General features: G+C 42.2%; 1 protein-coding gene across 1 annotated transcript; it reads left to right on the top strand.

Annotated features, from left to right (window-relative positions):
- The first annotated feature begins 2,657 nt into the window (after positions 1–2,657).
- On the top strand, positions 2,658–11,789 carry LOC148107389 (armadillo repeat-containing protein 3-like). Its single transcript, XM_087857622.1, has 3 exons — positions 2,658–2,943; positions 5,210–5,372; positions 10,534–11,789. Exons 2-3 carry the CDS (start codon positions 5,226–5,228, stop codon positions 10,741–10,743), a joined length of 357 nt encoding a protein of 118 aa, XP_087713748.1. The 5' UTR covers positions 2,658–2,943; positions 5,210–5,225; the 3' UTR covers positions 10,744–11,789.
- Positions 11,790–12,065: the final 276 nt, after the last annotated feature.

Genomic DNA, 12,065 nt, shown 5'->3' with positions numbered 1-12,065 from the left:
GGAGAAATATCATTTGACAAAATTCAACATTATTTATGATAAAAAAAAATACAACTGTCAGCGAAATAGGAACATAAGGGAACTTTCTTGACCTGATGAAAGGCATCCATGGGGGGGGGGGGACTACTGATTATAGCATACTTAACGGTGAAAGACTAGATGCTGTTCTGAAAAGATCATGAACAAAACAAGGATAACTATTCTCATCACTCCTATTCAACATTGTATTGGAAGGCCTACGCATTCCAGTAAGGCAATTTTTAAAAGTATAAAGATTGGAAAGTGAGGGGAAAAAACAGTTCCTATTTGCAGACAACAAGATAGTCTAAATAGAAAATCCTTAAGGAATCTACGTTTTAAAAAACCTCATAGGACTAATAGGTGAGTTTAGCAACAGATCAGGATATCAGGTCAACACACAAAAATCAATCATATTTCTATATACTGGCAATAAAAAATTGAAAACCAAAAATTTGTCGAATGCCATTTTTAATAGCTTTAAATATGAAATATGAAATAAAGTGAACAAACATATATTGAGAACCATCAAACACAAAGGAAATCAAAGAATCACTAAGTGAGTGAAGAGCTATACCATGTTCATGTATTAGAAAACTCAACATAGTAAAACTGTCAGTTTTTTCCCAAATTGATCAATAGATTTGGTATAATTCTATTAAAATTCCAGCAGGAATTTTTGTAGATATAGACATGCTAATTCTAAAACCTTTATGGAAGGGTATATAAAATAATTTTGAAAAAAAAGAATGAAGTTGGAAGAATCTCTCTGATTTAATGATTTATGATAAAGCTACAGTAATCAAGATATTGGTGAATGTGTGTTATATGCATTCTAAGAAGAATGTCCTTTTTGTGTCTGTTTTAACCAGCAGTTGACCCAGTTGATTTCTTCTTCTTTTTTTTAAGTTGTATTTATTTAAGTAATCTCTACACCCAACGTGGGGCTCGAACTCCTTCCCCAATATCAAGAGTCACATGCTCTTCTGACGGAGACAGTCGGGCACGCAGATCCAGCTGCTTTCAATCTTCAACAAGTTTCAGCCAGTGTTCTGCAAGTTGTCATTCCACTGTCAGTCCAGTCTCCAAAGGCTTTGCAGTGCTATTTGGAGCAGTCCTGACTGTGTGCCAACTAGTGTCCAGTTTAGGATTTGGGTGGTGGTCAGTCCCATCGTTCCATCCTCAAAATCTGCGATGCACTGTTTAGGGTCAGAACCATGCATACACGGCTTGGGGGTAAGCCTAAGAATTCATAAATAACTTGACATTTTTTTCTGAGCTGTTCCCTCTTCATGATCTCCCTTGTCTTTGTTGGTTCCTTGGGGGTTTCTTTTTTGGTCCTCAAGCCAGGAAACTTTATTTACCCTACCCTGCTATACTCTTGCCCCTATTGCCCCAATAGCTCCAGTCAAACAACATAAGGACTGAGTGAATATAAAGTTATTTTAGGTTCTTATGAGATGCTGATGTCACCACTGCTGCCACTGTCATAGGATTCCTTAGAGGCTGCGGCACAAGAGAATGGAGGGAAAAAAAGAAGACAACAAAACACAGCTTTCCTCCGCTCTGTCTTTCCTGCTTCTCAAGAGGGCTTCCCCTTGAGCTCTCTTAGTGCTGACGCCCACTTCCAGATTTTGAGCTATGTCAGTTCGGCTTGGAGAATACTGGAGGAAAAGAAAAAGATAAACTCGCCATCTGTTCAGTAATCATTCAAAAGGTCTTCGGGGATCTTCCTGCTACCACTTGCTTTTCAGAGTCTTCAAGTAGCTGTTGAATCCTGTCCAGGTTTGGGGGACTGTGTTCAGTAGGAGAAACAGGGTTAAATGTGCCTACTCCATGTTACCTGGAATGAGAACACATGTCATTGCTTTTGTTCAACTCATAAATTAAAGAGGCACCCAGTAAGATGTTAATAGTGGCCCAAAGGACATTTGAGGAGCTAGGTATTTATATCCAATTTAATTAAGGAATGTTAGAAAAAGATCACTGAGTTACATAAAAAAAACTGGTTAACATCCTACAGGACAATAAACTATAACCTCTGGCAATATCTTCTCCATCGACAGAAATAATTTGCATGTCTACTAAACAAACACTTACATGTGAGCTAACACCTTCTCGAACGTTGAAACGATTAATTTATAGAATGTTTTAATTAAACAGCATCTTTACACTTTACAAAGCACATTCCAGTTTCCCTAAGTACAGAATCAAGCACATTCCGCTAGATAAACTTTAGGTTAGTCTTCACCCCTGCATGACATGGAAATTCCATGCTAGCCTTCTTTTGTTTTGTTTTTTTCCCATGTTTTGGGTCATTTTTCTTAAGAACAGTGATTCAAACTCTTCTTGCAGAAGATCTCAACCAAAGCAAGAGATGATGTAAGACTGGCTTAGACTCCCTGAGGAGGCAAACTATGTTTTTCCCAATTCAGTAAATGTTTATTACATACCTACTATGCACCAGACATCTGGCTAGGCAATTGTACGCAAGACCAGTGTATGATTTTCATAATGTGTATCAATCATGTAGTGTTATCTTGAAAGTTAATTTCTCTGACATAATATAGAGACTATAAAACTCCATCGTTGTCATCAAAAATTTGAAAACTGCATATGATACAGTCGTTAAGGTATAAAATACTCTATTTCTTCAGATGAACTCAGAGCGCGCTTAGTGCCTATTTATTTTGTGACTTTGATTGTTGCCGTTTTCTCTCAAAGAAAAGGCCGAGGGAAAAAAGAAGAGGAGAAAGTGAAGGAGGAAGAAGAGGTTGCAGTAGCCCCAAAACTGACCGGAGAAGGGAGCCTCGATAAAGAATGGTACCCTCCCTCCGACCCGGACTTCTGTGTTTATGTGTATGAAGTGACCAAGTCAATATTTCCCATAACCAATATTAAGGAGCAGATTGAGGCTCTTGCAAAGTAAGTGGTCTCTATATACATAGGCATTTTAAGGTTCTGAAGCAAAGTTTTTGATTTTAGTGGTTTGCATTTTTTAGCCCATTTCCAGCTAGTGACACCATAATTACTGCCCCCCCCACTTCTGACCCTGAAGCAGAAACACAATAAATTGAAAAAAAAAATGCCCAATTTCTATTTTAGTTCCTATTTCCACCAAGAATCCGAGCTAGGAGCTAGAAATTGCTTAAAGAAAAATGCTTTTGTCATTTTCTCCAGCTAAACCATTAAAGGCATCGTTCAATGTGATCCCGAAGAAGTTAGGCATGAATCAAAAGTTTGAAAATTAAATGACTCCAAAAATAAAAAAAAGAAAGAAAGAAAAAAGGAAATTACTCCTTTAGGTGCCACAATTTAAAGGAATCGTATTGTGAATTCATTGTAAACTCACAAATTATTTTCTTCTTATTATTTTTTTAATTTAAATTCAATGAATTAACATATAGTGTATTACTAGTTTCAGAGGTAGAGTTCAGTGATTCATCAGTCTTCCGTAACACCCAGTGCTCATTCCATCACGTGCCTTCCTTAATGCCCATCACCCAGTTCCCCACCCCCACAAAGTATTTTCTAATACAAGTAACCATCGCTGACTTTTAGGTCAGATGTCTGATATCTTACGTTTCGCGTGGCTCTTGAGTGAGGGTATGTGTGTTCTTAGGGATGGCTGTTGGGGCAGGCTCGACGCTCTGTGTACGCCAGCGACGGTGCCTTCTTAATTAGAGCATTTAATGTGAGTCCACTAAGAGAAATCTGAGAGCTTGACTTGGTAGCTGTAAGGGATTAGGAACCTCAGGAAGTGGAGGGTGGCCTCCGTCACTGGCACCGACAAGCAGTAAGTGAGCTACTGGATCCTGCAACAGCTGTAGTCTCGGCGGGAGCTTGTATCTACTCCAAGTAGAAGTGCATTGCTCTCATCAGACCTGGATGTGACAACCGCAAGAAACAGAGCCGCCAGATCATTGACTTCTTGTCAGCCAGAACTGGAAGAGAGTATTTTTGGCGACCGAAGTTTTCCTGATGTCCTTGAGAAGTGATGACTCAAGCAGAACTCTGATTTAGCTTATTGTAGCATTTGTCAAACGTCCTCATGCTTTGTTCCTATCAGAAATACTTTTCATCATTCTCAAATTATTGTGTTTTTTTTTTTTTAAGATTTTATTTATTTGACATAGACAGCTAGCGAGAGAGGGAACACAAGCAGGGGGAGTGGGAGAGGAAGAAGCAGGCTCATAGCGGAGGAGCCTGATGTGGGGCTCGATCCCATAACGCCGGGATCACGCCCTGAGCCGGAGGCAGATGCCTAACGGCTGCGCCACCCAGGCGCCCCACAAATTATTGTTGTTTTAACCTGAGCCCCTTGGGAGGCGAGATCCCGGAATTCGTCCCAGCGCCTTTGGTGCCCAGCATTCATTACAGGACGCCTGGCAGGGTCCTTGCGACAGCTCTCTCCCCGCCCCTTTCTCTGTTTTTCGCCACTGTTGTTCTTTGCTTGATCCTACATACAGCAAGAGGAAATTCTTTCTTAAAATTTGCGATTCTGCCTTGACTCCAATATCTGGTAGCCTTCATCGATGAACAGAGGATTTTTGCTGGTGTGTTTACCGACTTCTTTGGGGAGAGCCTCAAAGGAGGAGGAAACCCCCAGGCATAGTATACCACCCAACTTACCTAGTTTTCCTTTTGCCCCTTTCTCTCTCCTCTCACTTCAGTGTTACATAAATGCCTCTCAATCAAAAAGATAAGACGATTAAAAGGAAAAAACTTACAAAACTTGAAAATATTTGGGAATCCAGTGGGAAAATTTCCTACGTGTTTGTATTATCTCTGAGTTCAAATTCCATAAAAGGACCGTATGTTAGTACAATGCCTTGGATTTCAGACTGAAACATTTGAAAATATTTTTCAACAGCAAGATAGAACTTTAAAACTGCATTAATACAAATTTAGTCTGATACTGATTTGTATCTTGTTATAAATATTCGGAAAATTAGCATTCATTTCTTCCTTTGTGTTGAATGAAATTGTTAGAACTTCGGTTTATACATGATAGTTTGAAGACAGTAGACATAATGTTAACATGCTTATAGTAAGTTTAAAAAGTAAAGCAAAAAATAAAACTCAGAGGAAATACAGTTTTTACACATACAATTATACATACAGTTACACTCAAAGCATCCAGAATGAGATATGAAATTTGATTGATTTGATCTCAATGTAATTGACACAGGTATGTGGCAGAAAAAATGGGCGGTAAAGTTTCAAAAGAGAAGCTACCTGATTTCAGCTGGGAACTTCATATAAGTGAACTAAAATTTCAACTTAAATCCAATGTTGTACCAATTGGACTGATCAAAAAAGGAATCTTCTACCATCGAGCTTTGCTTTTCAAGGTACTTAAGATGTTTTGCCTCATTTGCCAGTTGATAAAAATGTTTGTCGTTCTCATAATGGTGTGAGCCATTGGCTAACATTTAACTGGTTGATATTAATCCCATCATTTAGAGTTCCTTCTATTTGAGATATATATGTACATGTGTATTTGCTAGACTATCGAAAGCATATTCATTCAACATTTATCATACATCTGCTATAGGCTGTGGGCTCTTCTAAGGTCTGGGAACATAGAGATACTAAAGTGACAGCCCCTATACCCGGTACCTTAAGCCCGACTTGTGGGTTCTAAGGAGATGTCAGGAAGAGTTTCAGGGGAGGAAGTGATATGCAGCCTGAGTATTAGAGCCTATGTAGGATTTCAGCAGGTAAAGAAGCAAGACAAGAGCATTCTATTTTTTTTTTTAAAGATTTTATTTATTTATTGGACAGAGAGAGACACAGCGAGAGAGGGAACATGAGCAGGGGGAGTGGGAGAGGGAGAAGCAGGCTTCCTGCTTAGCAGGGAGCCTGATGCGGGGCTCCATCCCAGGACCCTGGGATCATGACCTGAGCCGAAGGCAGACGCTTAAGGACTGAGCCACCCAGGCGCCCCGAAAAGAGCATTCTAAACAAAGCAAACCTGTTATACAAAATAACAGGAATGAGAGCCCCTGGTCCATCTGAGGAGCGTAGAGTAGTTTGTCTGGATGAAGGAGCGATGAGGGCTTGGATGAGGCTAATGGGCCAGATCATAAAACACCACGTGAGTTTGCTCTTGATCCTAAAATCTGTGAGCTGCTACTGAAAGTTAAGGGGAAGGCAGTAACATGATTTGAAAGACCATTGAGGCAACAGAATGGGGAATGAATTAGAGCAGGGGCAGGACTGGAGACAGGAAGACCAGTTGGAAGGTCAGTGGAGCAAGAAACACTGGTGACCTTTACTAAAGCCATAGCCGTGAGGATGTGAAAGAGGTGTGAATTTACAGGGAGATTTAAGAGATACAACTGAAAACAGCTGGTGTCCGCCTGGGTGTGGTATGAGGGATTGCATGAGAAGAACAAGGTGATTTTCAGGTCCTGGGTGGGGCAACCGGTAATGATGACATTATTCACTGAGATGGGGACACTAGAGAAGGATCCGAGTCAAAATTTTTCTCCATTGTGTCAAGTGTCTGGATTAATAGGACCTGCAAAAATGGTTTCTGAACTATAGACTGAATGTGCAAGATTCCTACCCCCTCCCAAATACCTCCAAACCTCTTTACACCCATGTGTATCTTGCTTCCAGTTCTAATTCCATCTCTAATCCAAATGCCAGTCTTCCCCTATTTTCTTGGATTTCTTGCTTTATCGAACTTTCTCATCTTAAATCTCTTTCTCTCTTGTTTTTCCTTTAAAATCTTAAGCTAAGTCTATACTATTTAAAGAGGAAATAGAAATCTTTTCTCATCAGAGCTACACCTAGTCCTGTAGCTCTTACTACCCTGACCACCGTCATTCTGAGCTACGCGTCAAGCACTTGACAAATGCAATTGTCAAGGTTGTGATTACTACCCTTGTTTGAAAGGCAAGAAAACTGAACTCAAAGAGGGAATTTACCCAAGGTCAACAGAGGCCCAGCTGGAACCCGAACCCGTGTCTACCTGAATCAAACCTACCACATTGCTTCTATCTGTAGATAATTCTCACTCCGGGTCAAAATTCAGAGTCATCTCAGCACCTTGTCCCTCCTTGCCACACCTCGTTTTTCTCCTCAGCCCACTGCAGCCTGGCCTGGGCTCCCTCTCAGAAAGGACCACGGGAATCTATCGTCTGTCTTACTTGATGATGTCAAAGAATTTGTCACTGACCATTCTTGTTCCTTGACACCACTCTTTAGTAACTGTTGTCCTCTCTTTCCACCTCATCTCAGTCGCCTTTGGCGACCTCTTTTCCTCCATCCCTCTTCAATGTGGGTTCCCTTATGGTTCCAGCCCCAGCTTCTCTTTTCTCACTTTCTGTACGTCATACGGTGAGGTCCTCCTGTCACATGGCCTTAAATGCTAACTAACTGCCTAAGGTGCCCCGATTCTTCCCTCTGTCCCACAAGCCTCTCCTGATTCGTGATCTGTGCGTCTGTCTGCACTCCAGCTGGCCGCTCCCGAGTGTCTCATAGGCACTGTATTGGCGTACCCGTGCTGCTCTCACAAAAGACCATACACTGGGGGCCTTAAACGGTCAACATTATTTCTCACAACTGGAGGCTGGGAAGTCTAAGATCGAGGTGCCGGCAGAGTCAGCGTCTGGTGAGGACCCTCTTCCTGGTTTGCAGTGGCCACTTTCTGCCTGTGTCCTCACATCCCGGACAGACAGGAGGCCCTGGTCTCTTCCTCCTTTACAAGGGCATTAATCCTGCAGTGGGAACTCCATGTTCGTGACCCCCTCTGAACCTAACTACCTAAAGGACCCACCTTCCCATACCACCCTACAGGGGATCAAGGTTTCAGCATATGAATTTGGGGGGGAGGGGGACACGAACATTCAGTCCATCGCATTATGCCGAACTGTGCGGAATCACACAATTCAGTAGCTGGGTCTTGCCCTCCCCTGACGTCCTGACCACCAATGCCCACTGATAAAATCTCTTATCCTTCCACCCTCCTAAATCATTCCCTCTTACAAATACTTTTCATCCTTCCTATTTTCTTCCAGTTTGTTGCCTCCTTTTTGGCTTTACTCTTCCCCCTTGGCAGCCTAGATGAATCATCCATAGGCCTTATAATTTGCTCACTAACTTCCCTCCCTTTCTCGACGCCATCCGTCCTCCCCACTGCCTTGCCAGTCCCCCCCAGGCCACTCTTTTCCAGCTCCTGGTCACAGGCTTTTCCTTTTGTCCTCAGCAGCTCTGCCCCCACATCTGCCCTTCTTTCTAGTAACACTTTCATCTCTGCCTCTTCCTCTAAGCAGTTTCCCACTTCGCAAAGATGATGGAGACTTTCAGCTGGGAACTCATTCAACTCAGTGGGAGGCAGTAACACCCTGAGGTTAGGAACTCAGACTCTGGTGACAGATCCCCTGGCTTCCAAGTTAGGTCACCACTTACGGTGACCTTCCTCGGGAAAATGACCTGACCTCAGTTTTACTCTCCATAAAATGGGGAATGAGATCGTTATCTATTTCACAGGATTATTTTGATGATTTAAAGTGCCTTGACATGGAGTTAAGAGAGCAATAAATATTATTTCAGAAAACATGTTTATTTTTGACCCCACTAGACAATGAGTGTAAGAAAATTCTAGAACCAATTCCATTGGAGGAAGGGGTGGCAGGTCCGGGGGGGCGGGGAGCAGTTTTTATACATCCAAGCAATCCTCAGACATCAGCTAGGTCAATGTAACTCAATTCTGACACTACCCACCTGGAGATAGCGTCAGATCCCACAGGTTACGGGCTCAGTCCTGCCACGCTGCCCCCTCCTCACCACACACACTTCAGCCAACCAGTCACAAACCCGTGGCTGTTGTCTGTGCTTCTGACCAGCCAGCTCTGGATTGGAGGTTCCCAAGAACACAGCCCCCTCAGGGTTGATTAATTTGCTAGAGGGGCTCACAGAACTCAGAAACATTTTACTTAATAGGTCACCAGTTTATTATAAAAGGATATAACTCAGGAACAGCCAGATGGAAGAAATGCTTAGAGAAAGGTATGGGGAGAGGGCTTGGAGCTTCCTCGCCCCGTGCCGGGCGCACCACTCTCCCTGAATCTCCACGTGGTCCCCACCAGGAAGCTCTCCAAACCCTCGCCTTTTGGGTTTTCGTGGAAGCTTCATTTCATAGGCACGATAGATGAAATCATTGCCACTGGTGGCTGATTCAACCTGCAGCCCCTCTCCCGTCCCCAGAGGTCGGAGTGGGACTGAATGTTGTAACCCTCAACATAAGATTGGTTCCCCTGCCAAACAGCCCCCATCCTTAAGTGCTGTCCAGAAGTCCCCTCATTAACATAAGGAAAGACACTTTTATGGTTCTCATCACTTAGGAAATTCCAAGGGTTTAGGAGTTCCGTGCCAGAAATGGGACAAAGACCAAACACGCATTTCTTCTTATAAATGACAATACCACAGGATGCCATCCATGTGGATACTGCTGTATTCGAGTTGACTGTTTACCAGGCAGGCTCAGACTAGATAGGATGGAAGGCTCTCAAAGTGACAACCATGTCTTAATCATCTTGGTCCACTCAAGAAAGACTACCTGGCGCCATCAATACGTGGCAAGTAATCAATAAATCCCATTCATACATACATGAATTATGAAAACAACGCAATTCGTGCCTTCTACTAGGAACGCTCGTGGAGTGCCTACTCTGTGCAGCATGCCTAGCTCTCAGCACATGGCGCGGCTTCATTCCCTTCCTCTCCGTAACCACCCTGCCAGGAAGGAGGTTCTGCTCTTGTTATCGTCATTTCTCAGATGAAGAAATGGAAGCACAGAAAGGCTGAGTCATTTGCCTGCGGTGACAACAACTAGACAGTGGCTGAGCCGAAATTCAAATCCAGGCGGTCCAAGCAACATTCTTAATCCACTACACTGAGGCTAAGAAGTTTCCAGATTATTTTCAAGGTACTTTTTAAATAGCCTCGGCACCAGGACAAATTGAAGAGAGCACTTCCAAGGAACATAAGCCACTCCGGAAGAAGCGGCAGCAGGCAGCCCGAGAAGGACCAGCCCGCCCGCTCACGGCACGGTCCCCATCACACAGAATAAATCGGCAAGAAAGAGGTACCCACCAATCTGATCCCTCCATTCAATCCCACTGCATATCACACCCACAGAGCAGCCTAGAAGCATAGAAAGATTGATAGATGCGGTAGTGCTGAAAGCCCGTGGAATAGCTTTTCTCCAATGACGTTATCAATCTTGTGCTGATACAATGCGGTGTAACTGCCTGAAAAATGTCGCTTCCCAGCAGGACCTACACAGAGATTTTGAGTCTACAGGATCTTGGGGAACAAGGGAACTTATCACATTTTATTGGCTCCTATCACAATATTCCACATTTTTTTTCAGCCTCCTTTCTAGCACTTCTTTGCAAGAGTTCTATATTTCACCTTCAACAAGGTGGGTCTTCCAGCTAAGGATTTTTCTCCGCCCCTCTCCCTCCTCACTTTTGGTTGATCTTGTGTTTTCTCCCACAGGCGCTGGCTGATAAAATTGGCATCGGCTGCTCTCTGGTTCGCGGGGAGTATGGCAGAGCTTGGAATGAAGTTAAGTTGATGAATGAATCTCGTAAAGGACTGATTGGGGCTTTCCCTCCCCCTGAGGTGTATATCGTTGACCTCATGTTCCATCCAGGCGGGTTGATGAAGTTAAAAAGTAAAGAGGCAGATCTTTACAGATATCTCTAAGCTACCAAATGAACAAGAAGGGGTTCACACAAGACATGCATTATATACACTTCTTGTGAAGTTCACCAATTGATTTTATTTCTTTAAATAGAAGTATTAGAAATGTTCTCTCTGTGTGGAAATGAGGACACTTGAATTGCACTTGGTGGTGGTTCTGATTTCAGGCTCTTGGCAAGGGTTCAGTCTGATTAGATCATATTATGCTCACTGTCCCTCGTGTAAAGTTTATTATTGTCAAAATTAATCCCCCCGCTATTTCCGGAGGAGCCTCTCTGCCCTTTGGGAATCGTGTGGTAAAGCACCCAGCTGCTGGCCACCCACCAGTTCCTGGGACAGTACCGCAGCCTCATGCCTGTCATTTTTCACCCCCAGAATGCTTCGGGAACACTTGGTTAAATACCTCCAGTAGTATTTTATGTCTTCAGTCACCTTGTCTCATGTTCATAAAGTCAGATTATTGATAGTTCAAATATTTATAGATGGATTTCAGTATTACAAATTCCTTTCTAAAAATTTGTTATTCACATTTAAAAAAACGTATTATTAAGAACATCTAATGTACTTCACTGAACTAAAAATCTTTCTAAAACCTATTCCCATAAACTGTGTTTGTCTTTTGTCCTGTCTTTGTTTTACTTGGAGATATACCTCCAGTTAAAAACAATTCTGATTTGGTTTTACACGTTTTCATACTGGGTCCTGAAAATAGTTGTTTTGAATTTACATACCCTAAAAATTCTTTTTTTGGAAAATTTTCAATATAGAAAGAGAACAAATCTTTGTGAGAAATTGTCATTTTAGTACTGAGAATGAAACAGGGAGCAAACACACATTTGAAAAGATAAATAGAAACTAGTAATATGATGACTGTCATAAAGTTTATATATCCTAGCCTGACTTCACGTTTACCATAATCATTTTACTAGAAGGTTTTTAAAAGTCAGCTTGATTTTAGAAATTAAGGCTGAGATGATTCTGTACGAACCGATGTGTAACTTCAAAGAATTTGGATTTCCTTATTTCAAAATAAAGTTCTTTATATCAAATGGTGTGGTAATTACATTAATCACGCAATTTCGTGAGCTGGAGCACGGATTGTAGCCTGCAAACCCGTCTAAGCATTTTCAAGTCTGTTTTGATCCAGAACACATTCAAAGTGGATTACAAAGATATGTAAGATGTAACAAGATAAAAATAAATGAAAAACAGGCGTAAGTGTTGGAAAGAAAGTTCAACAAGGCCAGGAATAAGCTTCGAATTCAAATGCATCCATGAAAATCCCATGCATTTGTTAGCGGTGGGTGAAAATTTGACGTTAAGCT

The sequence above is a fragment of the Ursus americanus genome, chromosome 31 (assembly GCF_024610735.1).
Source record: "Ursus americanus isolate L20-20 chromosome 31, mUrsAme1.1.p, whole genome shotgun sequence".
NCBI classification, from domain to species: Eukaryota; Metazoa; Chordata; class Mammalia; order Carnivora; family Ursidae; genus Ursus; species Ursus americanus.
The sequence above is the reverse complement of the archived record's forward strand: the minus strand, read 5'-3'. Positions and strand labels throughout refer to the sequence as shown.

What these genes read in the sequence shown, in the direction of transcription:
- LOC148107389 (XM_087857622.1), top strand. Translation starts at nt 5,226, where the DNA reads ATGGGCGGTAAAGTTTCAAAAGAGAAGCTACCTGATTTCAGCTGGGAA. An exon ending in ATCGAGCTTTGCTTTTCAAG is followed by an intron (nt 5,373 to 10,533) that starts GTACTTAAGATG and finishes TTTCTCCCACAG; the next exon opens with GCGCTGGCTGATAAAATTGG.